Source organism: Mytilus edulis, chromosome 2, assembly GCF_963676685.1.
Source record: "Mytilus edulis chromosome 2, xbMytEdul2.2, whole genome shotgun sequence".
Classification (NCBI taxonomy): Eukaryota; Metazoa; Mollusca; class Bivalvia; order Mytilida; family Mytilidae; genus Mytilus; species Mytilus edulis.
The window spans coordinates 3,243,478-3,263,000 of NC_092345.1; the positions used below are offsets into that span (position 1 = coordinate 3,243,478).

General features: G+C 29.3%; 1 protein-coding gene across 1 annotated transcript in view; it reads left to right on the forward strand.

The window, feature by feature from the left end:
- Window positions 1-2,247: 2,247 nt before the first annotated feature.
- Window positions 2,248-19,523, forward strand: part of LOC139511251 (nuclear receptor subfamily 5 group A member 2-like) — a 32,404-nt gene continuing 15,128 nt past the window's right edge. The window contains exons 1-2 of the mRNA XM_071297852.1: window positions 2,248-2,444; window positions 4,609-4,719. Coding sequence (XP_071153953.1) covers window positions 4,620-4,719 — 100 coding nt within the window. The 5' untranslated portion in view covers window positions 2,248-2,444; window positions 4,609-4,619. The remainder of the gene's footprint in view (window positions 2,445-4,608; window positions 4,720-19,523) is intronic.

Sequence of the window (19,523 nt, forward strand, 5' to 3'; positions counted from 1 at the left end):
AGGACTACAAGCATTACTGAAATATTAAAAAAAAGATGTGGTATGATTGCCAATGAGACAACTGTCCACAAGTGACCAAAATGACAGAGACATTAACAACTATAGGTCACCGTACGGTCTTCAACAATGAGCAAATCCCATTCCGTATAGTCAGCTATAAAAGTCCCCGATATGACAATGTAAAACAATTCAAACGAGAAAACTAACGGCCTTATTTTATATAAAAAAAAATGAACGAAAAACAAATATGCTAGTTCCAGACCGTACTAACACTAACAGCGGTTGTATATCAAATTGATCGTATAGTAACAGTAACAGTTTAAGCTAGTTTGAATTGGTTCTCTCACTAATTGTTGAAAATGTAAACAACAAAATATTTCTATATTGATAAGAATTAGATAAAAATAAACAGCAGCCATAACTCTTTCCTTTTGTGACTGTCAATACACTTGCATTTCCGTACGACAACTATATATTAACTACAATATCAAATACAATTTGGAAACTTTAATATCTTCCTATTAGAACTACTAGAGTGAAAAATATGAGAGCCCCTTGTCCCTTTGAAAGCACAATAACTCAATCCAAATTAAAAACGAAGTCATGATAAAAGCATGTGACCAATATAAGGACATGAATTGTGTACAACAAGTTCCTTTTTTTTAAATATATAATTTGGCAAATAAATACCAAATCGCTAGCCGTAGATACTATGTTGCTGTAAAAAAAAGTACTAGTATGACTTTATTCGGTTTAAAAAAAGATCCTAAATAATAATTCTTTTAATGAAAACAATCATTTCATTTTTTAGGGTATTTGAAAACAATGTTGACGGTCATCATAAAAAAAAATCCTACCTTTGGTTTTTTTTAATACAAAACCGACAGAAACAAAACGCACACCAGTATATCGACAAAAATATTAAATATATTAAGAAATAAAATAAACTGTTTCCGCGTTTTTCTACTTTACATCACTATGGTTATGATATCATTTTATATATTAATTATGTATGTGCTTTTCATGTTCATCATTACTTTGTCATTTATATTTAACGTCAGTATATTGTATGTGTCATAAATATAAACATCAACCCTTGCATTAATGAAAATAATATTTACATCGGTGATGCAATCATTTGTTGCAAATTTTACAATCATTCGGAACAGTACCTTTTTCTACTCCAATGTTTTGATAAGTTAAGTTTGACAAATATATTTTTTTATTGGTTTTAATGCCCTTTAACTTTACAGAGTATGCAACTTGCAGATTGCAGTCGTGTGAATTTATCATACACCTGGTATTTTGGCAGCGAAAGATTAAGTAAACAGTAAGACTGGGTCGAGTTATGAAGATATATATGTTTTAAGTCTTGCATTGTTCTGGTGATTTTTACAAAATTCCCCTGAATTCCTCCATTAATTCGTTGCCTTTAAACTTAAACTGAGTTTAATATATCATTTTCTGCATAAATGCCTGTACAAAGTCAGAAATAAGACAGTTGTTTTTCATTCGTATTTTTGTTATTCTACTTTTTTATTACTTTAATGTATTTAGTGTTTTCTGGTATCAATCAAGTGAAAAGAGAAAATATTTTTTTTCAACTTCATAGATTATAAATCATATAGTTTTATATGATCTATTTTGTGGGTCAAAACTGACCTGATATTTCTTACCCATTTTGTTTCAATATGTTGTTGTCCTTAGTACAATAGTACAATATGCTTTATTTCAAAAACACTCCGTCACATTGACATGTGAAAGAAGAGGTAAATACATACAAAATACAAGCACATACATCAAAGAAATAAATAAAACAACTTAAAAATGAAATTCAGGCTTCTTTAATTTAAAAAAATCAGAAATTAGTATTTTACGTTCATATTAATGACCATTAATGTTTGTAAATGATTATTATTCAGAAAAAAAATAACATCAGTAACGACTGAACTTCTGGGTGAGATAACAAAAATTTTTAACAAACTATATGAAGATTTGCTTCGTTAAAGATGATTTAATTAGCTTCAATAGAATAAATAAGACTTCTATAAAACCATTACCCTTTAAATTGTGAAATTAAATAATGAATAGAAAGAGAAAAGAGAGTGTCGCTCGTCTTATAAGGTATGTTATGGTTGAAGTTTAAAGCTTTAAATGTGCATTGACTGAACGTTAACACTCAATTACCCATGTCATCACTGGCATATCATTTCAAACGATTCATTTTGTCAACTTGTAGAAAAACTCGGTGAAGCATATCTTTAGATGATGTGAGGGGTGGGCACAGATTGATGTCACTTTTGTTCTGTTTTGTCAATATCTTGTATTGAATAGTCACCATGTTTTCATTGGATAAAATTACAATCAGTATTTACAAAACGTATTTGCGTAAAAATTAAATATCACTCAACGACACGAGGTTCTAGTTTGAGCCTCTAGAATAAGTAAGTAGTCATGTTACTTTTTGCAATATCGTTGAATTGGTGTTTGTTTATTGTATTTGAGGTGTTATTTTTAGAAACGATAACTTCAATCTTAGCGTATAATATAAGTTAAATGAACTCCTTTTCGAAATAAAATCATTTTTTAATAATAATATTAAGATATTATCAAATTTACAGCAATGGAAGTTTAATGATGTTCAAGCCTCGTTTATTCATTTGGAATATACAAATCATGATTTAAAAAAAAACCACATAAAGATATAAAGTTGAATAAGTGTTGAAACGTTTGAGACAAAAGTATTATTTTCATTGTACTAACATTTAAAACAACTTGTTGTGCCTTACATCATGTATTGGTAGTTTGTATTATTCATTTTCTGTTTGTATAATCTTCTTTTAAATTTAATGTAAAGCAATGACAACTTGTGTATCACGTTTATATCATATTTGCAAATATCACTTAATAGTGTGTGTGTCTATATGTATAATGAATTCAAATACATATAATGGACATCTTTTGATTTTTGTTCATGCACATTAGATAGTTTCGGTCGCTAGAGATTGGGTGTTGAAATTGGTCTTATACTATAACCACGTTATCTTGAAATAAAAATCAGTTATTTGCGTTATTTCATTATCTTCTAAATATGAAATGTAAACTCAGTTTACAAAACTTTCCGAAATAAGAAGGATATTCCACCTCCTAAATAGCTAACCTCATCAGAGTTTGACAAAACCTATCCGAATTTTATTTGACCTTTTATTCTTTTTATATTCGAGCGTCACCAATGCGTCTTGTGTAGAAGAAACGCGTATTTGGCATACAAAATGTAAAGCTTGCATGGTATCTAGGATAAGTTTAATTAAAGTGACAACCCTTCTCATATAGACGAAACACTGACTGATATGCACATAAGTATAGCGGAATACAATATAAAATGTACATTTAATTATTACTATCAAAATACATTTAGTGTATATGTTTCAGTTATTGTTCATTTTTAGATATATTATATAATGTTCAATAGCCGTCTATTAAAGATACTTATCTTGAAAAACTTACAATTTCAAAAAGTTATGGAACTTACGATTCATTATAGCTCTACGCTATATAATAACAATACTGTTTATTGAATTTTTTGGTACTTGTAATTTCGATACCTTTTATAACGTTATTATAGTGATGAGTGTAATTCTTTATTTATTTTCATTGTATTTTTTTTTGTGTCAATATTTTGTTATTTAGATAATTTAAGGATTGCGATATTAAAATCTAATACGGTTAGACCTACATATCTATGTAGGCCTATTTGTCATAATCAAAAAATTTGTCAGCTGCTGTCTTATTTTATATTTTAATGTTGTTTGTTTCTGGATACATTTTAGAAATTAGTAGAATTCAATTTTTCTATACCTAAGACAATTAAGTGTTTGACCAATGGTATAGACACCTTTATATTGTTAAAGTATGCGTGTTGCCCATTTAAATGTCGTTTACTTGTTAATTTCATTTAGTAACTGTCTCCTTGAGGTAAACCCCACATATCATTTGATATCACATGATATAAAATCATAACAATTGTATATTTTTATATATGGACAAAATTATTTTATTCAACTTAACATATTCATCAGCTTAACTTTTAAAAATAACAGTAATTCTACGTCTATAAATAGTTCGAAACAAACAAATTATAGTAATCTTCCACAATCTGGGACAATAATGGATGAAGAAAATAAATAGGACCAGTTACCACCACTTGGCATTTTTACATTCATATAAGACTTTAAATTTATTTTCAAGCGAAAATCGGTCAAATAATATCAGTTAATAAAAGCAGTGATTTTTTTTCTAACGGTCACTTTATAATCTAAAACTTCTATAACACAAACAAAGACTACATAAAAACAGTTATTTGAGAAAAATGAAAATGCAGAATTTTGTTTCGACCCATCGTCTAGCGTACCACATTGCAACTCTTTTAGACGCTAAAATTTGCATCAGTTAAAACTCCCTTGATAGCTCGGGTGACTATGGGAGATCGTATGTCTATATCACACGTTTCAAAAAATTCGTTTAACAAATTAGCACCTTTCAAAGTCAATAAAAAGACAAGAATTGACCAATTTCCCACATTGTATTTAAATGTTTTCTTTTCAACAGCAGCCGATAATATGCCGGAATATTTGACGAATTATCCCATGACGTCATTGACACTGGATGCTATAGCGTGCAAAGAAGAAGACGCAGTCGTAGTCGACTATATTCTCAAAGGTACTAGTTACAATTTTACTTTTATACTTCAGTCGTTACAAAATATACGATTGTCAACCACATGTGTAGCAAACTTTATTTATAAAATATTTGACAATTTGAGTTTTAGCGATAATAGTCTGAAATCTTACCCTTGAATTAATTATCATCGGGTTTATACGTTTCCGAAGCTACTTATTTTTCAACCCATAACTTGTATTTAAAACTTGTGTCATTTGTTTGTTTTTGGGATAATTTGGATCATAAAGCAGTAGTTACACATCCTTGACAGTCATTGTTTTGGGATATGAGCGTCCTGGAAAACCATACGTCGGTAACCCATGTGTTCTTAAAGGGTAGACAGATCCTACTCCAGATTTAACAGTTTTTATCGATTTCTCCTCTTTTTTTAGAGTAAGTTTTTTGTAATAATTTTTAAATGTTATATGTAAGACATCAGAACTTTAAAAGGCATAACAAGATAAACCAAATTTTCAAAATTCAACTTTGCCTGAAATATCACAAGTAAATCGTTGTTTTCAACTTTAAAAGGAAAGGTATTGAAATCAACTGATTGTTTCAATTTAGCACTCTTTGTTAAAACAATCGGTTCAATTGCAGGTCATTTTCTTTGTATTTTGTACGACGCTATATTTAAAAGAGACATTTATTATGGTGTTGCTTGCCATAAAACTAAAAAACTTTTTAAAAGCAAAACCTATAAGTGTTTGTATTCTTTGAAATCGAAAAACAGTTTTTGTTTTAATTCTTTTCCTCAATTGAAATAAAAATGTCATCTGTCTGGTAAGTCTTATACGTGTGCTTTGAACAAAAAACTGTCCTATTATAATTTTAAAAAGGGGGGTAATGCATTATCAAATATTGCTAACATTTTTGTTAAGACCTAACGTAAAAAATTGCAACCATTTAATTATAAACATTTCAACTAAACGTTGGCCGCCATAATTTATCTTGATTTAAATCTTGTAGTGTCTTTATAGACCAATAAATGACATAAGAAATAAATGGCTCTATAAATATATGCGTATATGTACTCTTTTGGAATATTTCAAATTGTCAATAAATTTAGATACTGAGTAACAACGTCTTAAAATAAACTCATCATAGATACTAAGATTTGAAAACGTTTCTCAAAACCAGGTTCAACCCACCATTTTTATCTTAAAATGTCCTGTACCAAGTTAAGAAAATGGCCATTGTTACATTATAGTTCGTTTCTGTGTGTGTTACATTTTAGTATTGTCTTTCTGTTGTGTCGTAGTTCTCCTCTTATATTTGATGTGTTTCCCTCAGTTTTAGTTTGAAACCCGGATCGGTTCTCAATCGATTTATGAATTTCGAACAGCGGTATACTACTGTTGCCTTTATTTGTCAAACATTCAGAGTACTAAAAAACAACTTCAAAAACATATTAATTACAGATAATTACTTTTCAATTATTTTTACCTTTCCCTTTCTGTCTCTTTATCAAAAGTGCATGATAATTTCCAATGTGATAACTAACAGTTAATAACTTCCGCTTGTGTTTAATAAAGGGATTATAATAATAAAAAATGATAGAGTAAATATGTATAAGTTAACCTTGCGTTGGTCAAGTTTAGAGGTGAAAACAATAATACGACAAGTAATTTTCAGAATTGATAAAAATTTAAATATATTCAACTGAGTTATTAAGCATACAATTTTGCGTGCATAAAAAACACTTCCTTTCATACTATCATAAGATTAAACTTTGTCGGGAATAATTAGTGCTACAAGTAGCGATAGTCATGGAAAATGGATAGGTAGCGATCCAATTACAATCGCTTAACATATCAACAAAATCCTTTCAATGACAGTTTTGCCTAAATAATTTGGAATCTATGTTTCGCAAATATTTCTCTAAGATTGTTTTTTTTAGAGAGAATGTTAGAATGTTTATGATAATTTATAGTTAGGACAGCGCATTCACAGCCAGTGCACACATGCAGCGAATTTGCCTTTAGTGAATTATCGTATTCGTATCAATTACATTCTTGATCAATATCAGGAAAACTTAGAACTAATGGTGTTTTTTAAACCTAAGAAAAATTAAGGAATAAAAAAAAAATATAACATTAATTATTTGATACTTCTTTTTGGAAGCTTTTACTCCTTTGAACTAATATGTTTATCGTTTCCAGTAAAAACAATATTCAACACATTGAAACCCAAAATTAATTCCTATGAATATTAAAGTATTTGGAGAGCAAGATACATTACATTTGTGTTATGGCTTGTTGTATATGCCATTTAAATATTTGGTTAATTATACCAACGCTATATACATCATAGTCAGAAAACAAATTTTTATCTGTGTTCAAGGCATGAGAATAAAATAGTGAAGAATAAGTGTTAAAATGAAATGCTAAATATACAGGAGTTCACTTTAAAATATATATATATTATATTTTTGTTCTGACTTATATTACTTAAAAGCACTGCAATGTCAATTCTAATTCTATGTTCAAGCGTCATATTGTTATGTAATGATATGTCAATAGCAGTCGTTTATTTACTGCTGTATTACATCATTAATTATAAAAATTATGTTACCATATTTATCCATAAAATATAATTGTTTGCAAAAAAGCGTATTTATCTGTTTGTTCGAATTATCTGATAATAATTCTGCCTGTTGGTGTTCTAATATTTAATGGCCGTTCAACAAATTGTAGGATGATAATTGCTTGATTTATATGTTCGAACTTCTAAAATTCTGCAAAACCATGAAACAAAAATCAATATCATTTCAATAACTAAAAACTGAGATGTTTTGTTAAATATGATTGCCTTTTAGTTGACGTTTTATTCCAATGATCAAAGTTCTTTAGTAACTGGTCTCTGTCATATTATGTAACGCCAGTGACAGATTTATTTCATTACTTTATACTAAAATTGTCATTTAAATCCGCACTTCAAACATAGATGGGCTGTATTCACCATAAAGATATCGCCTGGATAGAATACATTCAATGATTGATGGCACTATAAGGTTTTGCCGTTCTAAAAAAAAATAGCTTTTTAATTTCAATAAACTATTAAGTGAAATTTTATCACAATTTTAACAAGCACTTAATTTAATTTCTCTGATTATCAAATTTTTGTTTTTATACATAAAATTTTCAACTCAAATCAACGAAGAAACGCTACAATTAGAAAACGTTAACAGTTCCATTTCATTTAATGTGTTTAATGTAAAAAGTTTTTATTTTAAATTGCGAGTTATAATAAGGATCCTACTACCTAATGATACGTCTTCGAATATCTAAATCGCTAAGTTCTTTTATTTGACTTATCCGGTTCTCTAGGCCAGGTCAGCTTTTCAATCATGTTTGTTTACGTCCTCATTTTACCATATGATCTTTATTAACAGCAGTGATGTGATAAGCTTTGACACAAATAATACTCCAACAGTTTTGAGGTAGAACGACTGAAATTGACATTGTAAATTACCTTTTTGATTTTTAATTGACATTAAGATTTCCAGACCATATTTTTTTCTTTTAATATTTTGCCTTAAGTGATTGATAATTGGTATTAAGGCACACCATTGGAAGAATCTTTTAGAAATCAGTATACTTGGAGGAAGCACCACAAAATATCTCTGCCTGAATGAGTTTGCAATCTATAGTTAAAGTCATTTAGCCTTATATTTTACTACGCCAAACGTTCGTTTCGTTTTTATAAGATTCATCAGTAGAAAAAAAACATACAAAAGTGTATGACATTAGAGTTTTGAAAAAAGATCAAAACAAAACGTGCGAAATCGGATTGAGGCAACCTCCATGCTTGGTAAGAAGGGAAATGTGTGCTTATATCGTTTTCAATTAAAAACTATATTTTTAATAATTATTGGGGATTCAACTCTAAAAAACAACTTCCATAAATTGTTCTTGTTTAACATTTGAATATGCTAATGTATCTTGCGCCTTCCATTGTCCAATTACGAAGTTAATTTGAAAAAAAATAAACGTTTATATTGTTTGAAATTTGACTTCTGACAGGATAGATTGCTCTTAATAATGACAATACCACATCGTTAATCATATCATAGTTGATGGAACTGATTTCATACATCATAATTAATTCCATACAATTTACAAAAAATCATAAAATTATGAAAGTGCGGAACGATATTAAATTCTCATTACTAATATCATCACAAATGACAAAGCTCTACGTCACTATGATTGAACATGCAATAAATATTCACAAATTTGCATATATTATCTAGGGTTTAACTGACAGCGGATAGACATACCCGACGTTCATTTACAATCTAATAAAGAATCATTTGCCTATCTTATCCGAGTGTCAATTTTCAGGTTATCAACTTCTAAATCGTAATAGAAATAGCGTCAAAAGTCTTTCATTAATTCAATTTATACCTAGTTTGTCTTATTGCAATTTAAAAGAATGTTAAAGGAGTTCCTAATGTCTATTTTCACTTAAAAAATAAAAGTACAACTACAACATAAGATATGTACGAAAACACGTATTTATTTATCTGAAACATATTGTATATTACAATTATGAGAAATCACCGATAAATGGTTTCAAAGTTTGTTATAATTGAACAAAGTTTACTTTTAGTATCAAAGGTTCCGGTTAAATGGATCAGAATTACGACCATTATTTACTCAATTTTCAGTAGACTTACTTGTTTTACAATTTATACCGAAGTTTTTAGACATTCGATCACAGGAAAATTGCATTATTATCTATTGTGTGTATTCCACTGGTACCATTGTAAATTTAACAGACATTAACTACTCGCTAAATAGCAATGTTTTATGCTAAAAAGCATGTTGCTGCGAAATGACACCTTAACTTACAATTTTTAATCCAATTAAAATGTGGACATTATTCTTCTTTTAATCAATATCAATAAAGAACAGAAAGTACCATAATAACACATGCTAACAACACAATGATATATACTCGCTGTTTTGCTATATGATACATGTATACAAAAATAATGAAAGCATATTTCAACATGGAAATGTCATTATTGAAGTTCGATTGAATAGTCTAGTCGTGTCTTGAATGAAAGGCGTTCTGTGAGCTTAAGATATCAAATAACTGTTCGTTTACTCACTTGTATCGAATGACATAGTGAAACGCTTTTCATCAACTTTTAAACGCAGAATTGATTACTCAAAAGACACCATGATCAGATTGATATATGAAAACCAGTGAACTAGAATGAAAATATTTGTTAAATGTTTTGGCCATGTATTGATAGAACATAAAACTGTTAAACCTTAAATTAACATTGTGCATATGACTTAGTAACGCTTTATTCATTAAATTAAAATTGAGAACAATATACGAAATAATCTTTCGTCATCACCTTCAACAGTACGAACAATTTGTCATTTGTTTACTGTGAGCGAACGTCCAAGCTTTAATAGGTATTTAATTACTGTTAATTCATGATACGATTCGAAGAAAACTCTCAACCAATCTTTGACTTTTGTCTTTCAAAACAGTCCGTTCAGAATTCATATCATATTTAACTTTAGATAAAACTAATAAGATATAATTATGTACGCCAGACTCGCATTTCGTCTTCGTCTACAAAAGACTCGAATCGAAAAGGTAAATGATTTATCATTATGTTCAAAAATCATTTTGATGAATCGAAGACCAAAAATAATATGTTCCCAACCATATGTGTGTTGACCGACTTACATTGTCCATATGCAGCCTTGTGTTTATTGATCCGCTAACAGTAGGCTACTATCTAAATAGTAAATATTATTTTATTGGGTAAATAATGCAACAATGCAAATCATTTCTTAAATCAGAAGACAAGTTTAGATAAAAATTATAATTTAAACTGAAAAAAGTAGCATGCCAACAGCTTGACAATATGACACATAAGACGCTAACATTTTCTTTAAAAAATTATTGACCGACCCAATATCTTTTATATCTTCTACGTCAATGCTTATCAACTTTTTAAATAGCTGCCCCATCAATAACTCTTGTCTGATTTTAGCAGATTTCTTTTATATTTAAGTTCGACATACAAAAAATAAAAAATTGTTGATATATTCAATCATTACTATTGCCGGAAGCCTTTAAAGTGAACTATACCGTGTGCATTGTGTGCAGTGTTGAAAGCCGTACACAGCCTTTTAGTTGATAGTTCATGTGTTCGCTGTTGTCTTATTGGCAACTTTATTATGAATATAATTTTTAGATCAATTTTTTCTAACAAATGAAAATGATATTTCAAACGGCAGTTGATATCTTGTATTTCGCTTCTGTGTGTTGCATTGTTGTTGTTGGTTGTTGTTTTTTTTTGTTCACTTCGGGGTTTCTGTTGTTTCGTTGGTTTCCTCTTATTGTTGATGTGTTGTCCTCAGTTTTAGTTTGTAATCCGAATTTGTTTTCTCTCTATCGAGTTATGACTTTCGAACAGCGGTATACTACTGTTGTCTTTTCCCCCCGTCAGTGTAACTCTCTTTTCAATGTTTGATATCCAATATACTTTCATGCAATTTTGTGTTCAAATTTTGTCATCAGACTTTGAAAGTTCAAAGAAAGTCCTTTGCAAATCTTGGGGTAAGTTTGTTATTCTTTAGCAACAGCATATGGAATTATAATCCTCAAAGATAAAAACGAGAGTGAATATATATTTCCCCCGGATTGCCCATTTTTTTTCAATCTCATATTCGCAAACCAACATATTTAACGATATTTGATATGAAAATTATACCATTTTTTATGTATGAAGACTTTATCTTGTACAGTTAACAATTAGACATCTGATAACTCGAAACCATCTGCTACAGATCTTCCTCCTCCTAATACGACAAGTCAAATGCTGGTTTTCCAAACACAAAGTCAGAGCAAAGCTTAATTATACATAAGAAAGAACTGGGTTGTAATCTGCGGTTTTCAAAAATGATTGTAAAATGAAGTAATAGAAATTCTTTGTATCCCAATTCATGGAGTCACGACGTTATATATCTATATATGAAACGGTTAAATTATTATGATACGCCAAACCCCGTATTTTCAATTAAGATTTATGCAATTACAAAAAATATATAAAAATGATGAACAAAGGAGAGGTTAGACCTTTGTTTACACTCAATCTTTAAGAAGGAAATATATACTGTTTGATATCAATACCTTATATTTCTCTCCCTTTCCCTATTCCATGTATATAAATAACTATTATTTTAGGGTTGATTTTATCATTATAATAACTGGGTTTTTTATTCTGATCTTCTTCCCTATATTAAAATTACAAATATATTGAACCCTATCAGATTTTAGATTTTAAACATACAAATTTTAAAACTATAAATAGAAACCTTTCTTAAAGTAGACTTTAGAAAGATAAAAACTACAGTTAAAAATTAGTTTTTATCTTTAAAATTACATTCTATTGACATGATGTCTTGATAACAATCTGCTGATTAATTATGTTGATTAATAGACCATCAAGTGCGTCTGCTTTGTGTCAGTTATAACATACACTACAGGCGACGAAAACTAGTAACCCAATATACGAAAGGGAAACAAAAGTTGGAAGAGATCTTCATTCTGATACTGTTGACATCTTAGATGTTATTGTTTTTCAAATAATGATAAAAACAAGAGATTTAAGAAAATGAAAGTCTTGAAAGTCATGAAAACAATGAGTATCCGGGCAAAATGTATACAACCTCCTACAAAGCTTTTAAAAAGTAAAGTCACAATAATCTGAACTCCGAAAGAAAATTCAAAACGGAAAGTCCCTAATCAAAAGACAAAATCAAAAGTTAAAACACATGTAAAATTTAAAGTCAATTCAACACATATGTAGTCTTTAATTGATACCAGTTTCAAGTTTTCCGCCTTTATGTTAGTGTAAAAATCTTTTTTAATGTACATACTTTTACTGTTGAACATCAGTAAATACTACTTTAACAAAATAAATACATTTACTGACATGTATAGGTATACTTGATGGCATGGTGTCCATGTTTAAGTATTCAGCTTATTGGTTTATTACCTTAAAAAATTAGTCAATACACTTTTTCAATATGTGATTTTCTGTGTACAGAAAGACTTGTGTTTTTAAAATACTTTTTACGAAGTAAAGTAACGGGTGTAATGGATTAAATCAATATTTGCTTTTTCATCTATATTTATTATTTTGTAAGATATAACCAGTATTCAAGATTCAAAATAACAAGCCATACTTCCTTTTAAGTTTTAATTACTTATAATAATGTTGTCATCGAAATTGTAGGGTCTGTGACCCATATTTGTAAAAATAGTTTTAAAGAGAATAAAGAAAGTGTTTTGTATTGATATATCAATTATCAGTGTGTAATACAGGGTATCCCTTTTGCTCTTTACAAAATACAATTTCAATTGCTCTTCTTTTCTACTCTTTGGCACACATAAAAGTGAAGTAGGCGTGGTTTAAGTGTTATCAATTTTTTTACCAAAAGGTTTGTAAAAACATCAGAGAGAGACCACCAGCAACAGTTCAAAAGGGTGACTATATCGTGTGTTCAAGTGTTACCACTTGTACTTAAAATCCTCTATTCCAAATACACTTTAACTCACTACAAAGTCAGGAAATTCTGAACAAAAAATTCTTAAGTCCAAAACATCAAATATAATTCAATTTTATGTATTCTTTAAATTAAATTATATAGTCTCGAGCTTTTTATGGTTGAAAACAAATGTAGAGTTAAAAACAAATTAAAAATCTTAATAAGACTTTACTCCCTCAAAATACCATCAAATACATAAATGTGTATCCTTCTTTCGTTATAGAGAATATAAAGGTTTAAAAGACATTGGAATACTACTTATTATTTTCAAATCATACTTACTCATACACAGTTGTGTATTTGTCTAGAAACAATCAAATTTACATTTTGATTTCTACACAATTCCCAGTCTCATTTTGATTATTATCATTAAACTTTACAATGGTCATTGTATATATTTATACAAAAACAATAAAAGTGAAAACTTATACCCTTTCAACAACAAAAATGATATTAGAATTTTTGACTTATGTAATTCAAAAGTAAGATAACAAAACACAAAAATACCGAGCTCCAAGGAAAATTCAAACCGGACAGTACATTAACAATCGGCAAAATCAAAAACTCAAACACGTCAGACCAATGTAAAAAAAAAAAACTCGATGGCGGGTCAAAAGAGATCCGGGGTTTCAACCACACCTTTTTGTCAATCAATGCTTTTGAAAGGGGACACTGGTTGGAACCCAATTTTAAAAAGGATTGATCCGCACCTGCAGCTGTGATATTTCTGACGTGGTACAGGCGATTCCCCATATTGAAAATGATCGTTAAAATTTGGTTATTATATAGGGTTTTTTAAATTTTATTTTGTATCAGTTTCACAAGAAGGAAAACATTTATGTTGGTAGATGATGTACACGAATATTAGAAAAAATAATTGGACAGCATGTATGTTTAATATTTTACAGCCTCAGTGTTGCTTATTAATTGAAAGATTGAATGCTAGTGTCCCAGTGATCACAACATAACACCGTTTCATTCCTTTCAATTTACAAAAAGAGTATGGCTTTTGTGTAATTTCAAGTGGATATCAAATATTAAAGTAAACTGTATTCAAAAGAATACATGGGGCTTGTTTTATCTTTTCACATAGAAAATGTTAAAATGATATCAAAGTAATATGGAATTTAGAAAAAAAAGTATTGCACCCAAAGCAGACCACACAGTTTGTTTAAGATAATTTTAATGTCAAAAATAGAATTTTTTAAAATGACAATCGTATTTGTCATTTTGTTTCTTGATTTTTCGAAATGATAAATTTAAATAAATACGGAACAATACGAAACCTGACCCCATAATAATTATTGCAAACCCTTTTCTTTAATTTATATCTGATAAAAAATATTATTAGAAGTCTGTCGGTGCGCATTACGTTTAACTAGGAAAAAATGAAAGCGTTATTTTTATCAAAAGGTTTAATCAAAACCAACAGAGTGGGAGTACAATATGTATATGTACATGTCATGTATCAGTCAGCTGTATTTCAAATTTATAAAGATATGTCCAATAAGGCAACAGTAGTATACCGCTGTTAGAAAGTCATAAATTCATTAAGAGAAAACAAATCCGGGCTACAAATTAAAACTGAGGGAAAAAGGTCAATTATAAGAGGTAAACAATGTAACAACACAAACACTGGAGTGCAACAAAAAACAAACGACAATGCAACGCACACATAAACAAACTATTAGATAACAACTGCCATTTTCCTGAACATTATTATTTTTTAAAATATATAAGTGACGTGATGTTAACTGTATTGACGTTGCCATTTTTGTTTTTATGTACTACTGATTTTGCAGCAAAGAAAATTATATTGATATCGTTGCATATGATACATGTTCTAAGTCAGGAATATGTTGCTTCCCATTCGTTTGATGTGTTTGAGCTGTTGATTTTGCCTTTAGGCAAGAGGCTTTGCGTTTTTAATTTTCCTGTGAATTATGTATTTTTGTTATTTTACTTTTATATCTTTATATATATGTAAAGTCTGTTTGGATATAACTTTATTTTACAACCTTATGCTGCGGACTTTTTTCATCTTCCGTATTCGCCTTCCGACATTATAAAGATTTATAGAAAAGGGTCGCTGTTTGCCACTTCCATTGATCGAGTTGTTGTTCATATACTATGTTATTATTGAGTGTTTCATATGCTAATAAGACATATCAAATGTATCAAACATCCTAATCATTCCAATATCATAACTTGTATATCAGACTTTACGAAGTTCAAGGACGGAATCTGTACCTAATTTTATTTTAAATGTAACAAATATTTTTGTTCGATTTATAAATATCTGCGGGATACGACATTTTCAATTTAAGCCTCTTTTTATAAATATAAAATAGATTTAATAAGTAGATATACCAGCTGCATATGTGTCAAGGATATAAATTAAGTAATATAGCTTTGAAAAGAAATGTAAACAAATCTCATCTGAAAAAAATACGAATCATATTTTTTTTTCTTAATTGTACACGTTCGGTTTAAATGGATCTTGTGTTTGTATTTTCATATGTTCTATGACACAGATGGATAAATTTAATTTTGAGTCTTTGACAAACGTGATGATTTCAACTTTTTATTTCTCAGCAGTAACATGCCATCTCGTACAGCTCCTTCAGAGTTCTGAGGGAAAACGACTCAAATCGCCAATGATTTTAGTTACTATCATCGCGACTCGTTTGACCAATAATATTTGTCTCACTCATTAGCGACACTATTTCGCAGTCTTAGATTTTTAAATGATCTGTAAATTTACCGATTATTTTCGAAGTTTTTTACTCAGTGTTGATTCACATGACAAGCGGTGTATGCATTTATATAGTAGGATACGCGTATCCTGTCGATGAAACCCGTCTCGCTTCTTAATGTGTGCTAAAGATTCCCGTTTGTTTTTGTTTTAACCATAATTAATATGCATCTTTTAAGTGATATTTGAATAGCGGTAAACTACAGTTGCCTCTAAAACTCGTTTGTGTTTATACAATTCTTTAATTCAGAGTAAAATGTTCGCCTGAGACAGGTTTTAATTAAGGAAAATTCTATACAGACTCATATTAAATAATAATACAGTATGGTTATCTTTTTATCAAATGACGTAACCATTGAAATGAAAGGAAGACCACAAACCATTATCCTAATTCTTTTCATTGGTCACGTTCATGTTTAAATTGATAAATGATGATCTGATGATATTATCTTTTGGTTATATTTTCAAAATCTGAATATCCTGATTTGTGTTGTTTAACAATGATGCATAATTTAATTTTACAACGGTGCATTCTTTTTATGTTTGAAAAAAATAATGATTTAATTTTAACAGCTGATGCAGCTTCTCCAGAAAAACGATAACAAGGGTTAAGAAGTTCGAAATAGGAATAATATCAGATAATAAATCTTATTGTTTAATTGATTGCATGTAATTAAATCAAACCACGTGTGCACAGAAAAAAAATTAATAGAAAGAAGACTTGTTTGCTTGGTTTTTTTTACATCTTTTATAAGACAAAATTAGATTTTATGAAATAAAAAAATTTAGATTTAAAATTTTTTTTTTTTTTATTAGATTAAATGAATGAATAAAATTCCTTTTATTTCACAACATAGATGCAGACTCTGTGGAAAGTTCGTCTTATAGATGCCAGCTACGTACACTCGTATTCCCTTCTTTAACACATGAATATTTTCCGTTTGTTCTGTTAAAACAGCTTTTACAATCTTACAAATATAAAGATATTATTAACATTCGGTTGTGAGTGAACAAAGGGGAATAACTAGTGGTGAGAATTGTTATAAAAATCTTAATTTTCATATAATATGGATTAAACATGTTGATCATTAAAAGAGTGCAAATTTGAAATGATCTGACTGTCATGTTAAAAAACGACCAAAAGACGAACAATCGTCTTCAAAACAGAACACTGAAAACTCAAGACTGAGCAACACGAACCAAACAAAAATCGGGGATATATAACAAGTGCTTTGAAAGGGTGACCAGATCCAGCTCTAAATGTGGCACCCGCCGTGTTGTTCATAATTAGAAGCGCAAATTAGGAGATAAGTCTAAGTAATGCAAAAGTTTTAGTTATATTCGTGACATTTTTTTTTAACAATACTTTAAAGGGACTTGTGTTATTTAGGAAATGGGGTATGGACAAACAATTACGGCTGATATAAGATTAGGTTAAACACGTATTTTAAGGCCTAATATATAAAATGAACGATACCAAATGAGTCATAACTACAGGAAAATCTGTCTGTTCGCGTGAGAAGACATAGTGATCATTATCACATTTTTGTCACCCTTATTAAATATAATTTTGTTTTTTAACCTATGTTTAGGATCAATGGTTCAGAAAAGAATAGATTTGATCAAATTGTTGGCTTTTCTACACCATTTTCACGGCTTTATATTGAGAAGTGAGAGGAAAATAGATAGCATTACAAGGGGTGGGATTTAGTTATAATTTACCTTCTTTAGAAACACAAATTTAAAAGAAGACGGTCTTTAAAATATTTTCTTGTCACTTCTCATCTTTGTTGGGGATCTCTTTCGACCAACAAATAACAATGAATTATAAATAATTAACCTAATTAACATTCAAAGAGGATGCAATCATTCCCCCATGGTGAATCATCGCTCGATTATTTCCCGATTTCAAATCTGTGATAATATTATGATGTCACAATTCCCGACAAGGCTCATGTATAATATATACTATAAAAAATACTAAATAGCAAAAATACCGAACTCCAAGTAAAATTCAAAAAGGTTCCTTAGTTATTAAATAGCAAAATCACAAGTTCAAACACATCAAACTTATGGAAAACAACTGTCATATTCCAAAAAAAAAATCAGAATAACAACGTATAAAAGAAAATACTTTACTTGGTTGTAGAACAAGAAAGACCGTATACATATATATATATGTCGACATCCGGAACGCTAACAAAAAAATTTCTTTGAAAACATGCGATATCAAACGAATCAAGTTTAATAAAAAAAAATGTTAAAAAAATTCAATTTTAGGTTTTTTTCATTTTTTGCATTACGTTTATTTCGTGATTATTTGTTTGTCTTTCCTTCCTTTTTTGCGTGGTTTGTTTGTTATAAATTCTTCCTCATCGATAATCAACGATGAAGTCACTTTTCCTATCCTACGTGTAACCGACCTTTAACTTGTAACACATGCAGACAGTGTTATCCTCCTTCGTCTTGTCAGTTTGTCATTTTCGCTGCATGGGGCGGTATAATCCGAATAATTCAGTCCCTCCCAGATCTTTCCTTTTTGGGAGTTAAAGTAATAATCGTAGATCGGCGGAATATAACGACTGAAATATTCTGGTTAAGGTCAACATAGAGTTTTTGTAAAAATTTCTTTATAAATATTATAATTTTCACTAAAGTCAAGTTATGTTTTTACCTACTATAGGCTAGTGACTTTTCTGTTGATATGGTTATAATTAAAAGAAACTGTTGAAAACTACGTCTACGTCATTGACACATTAACAACCAACATTTACAAAACAATGTATCTTTTATCTGCCCCGTGACATGGCAAAATTTTACTTTTTCGTTGAATATCTAAAAATTGAATAGGAAATAATTTTTATTTTCATCAAACTACAGATTTCATTGCATCAAATTTTGTACATTTATTGTTTTTATTTTTGGAAGTGTGAATGGTAATGTTTAGTTGACTCTTTAATAGTGAGGTGCATGATATTTGTACCGGCTTTTATAAATAAAGTCAATCATTTCAGATTTGTTGCATTGGAACCGTTTTCAACTCTTACTTATTCTGTATTTGGAATTATTTTTTTAATTCAAATATTTATTGTCATATATAAACTTTAAACGAAAAATTTGTGACAAATGTATGCGCAGTTCAAAAAATCGGTGAAGCTAAAGATGTGGATACTTATTTGTCGATTATTGCATGGATAAATGAGGATCTATATGGTGAATACAGAATAGTAAAAACATGACCCTGTTTTAAAAAGGACAGGAAAAATAGGCAAACAATAGGAATAACGGGGATGATAATATATATATAAAGAATAGAGCAAATGGTTTATATGTAAGAAATAAAGAAATAAAGTATCATGCATCCATCCACGTGCTCATAAATGTTCTCCGCGATAGCTCATTGCTGTTTAGTTATAGTTAAAACTAAAACCAATACATCTATAGTTGATAGTACGGGACAT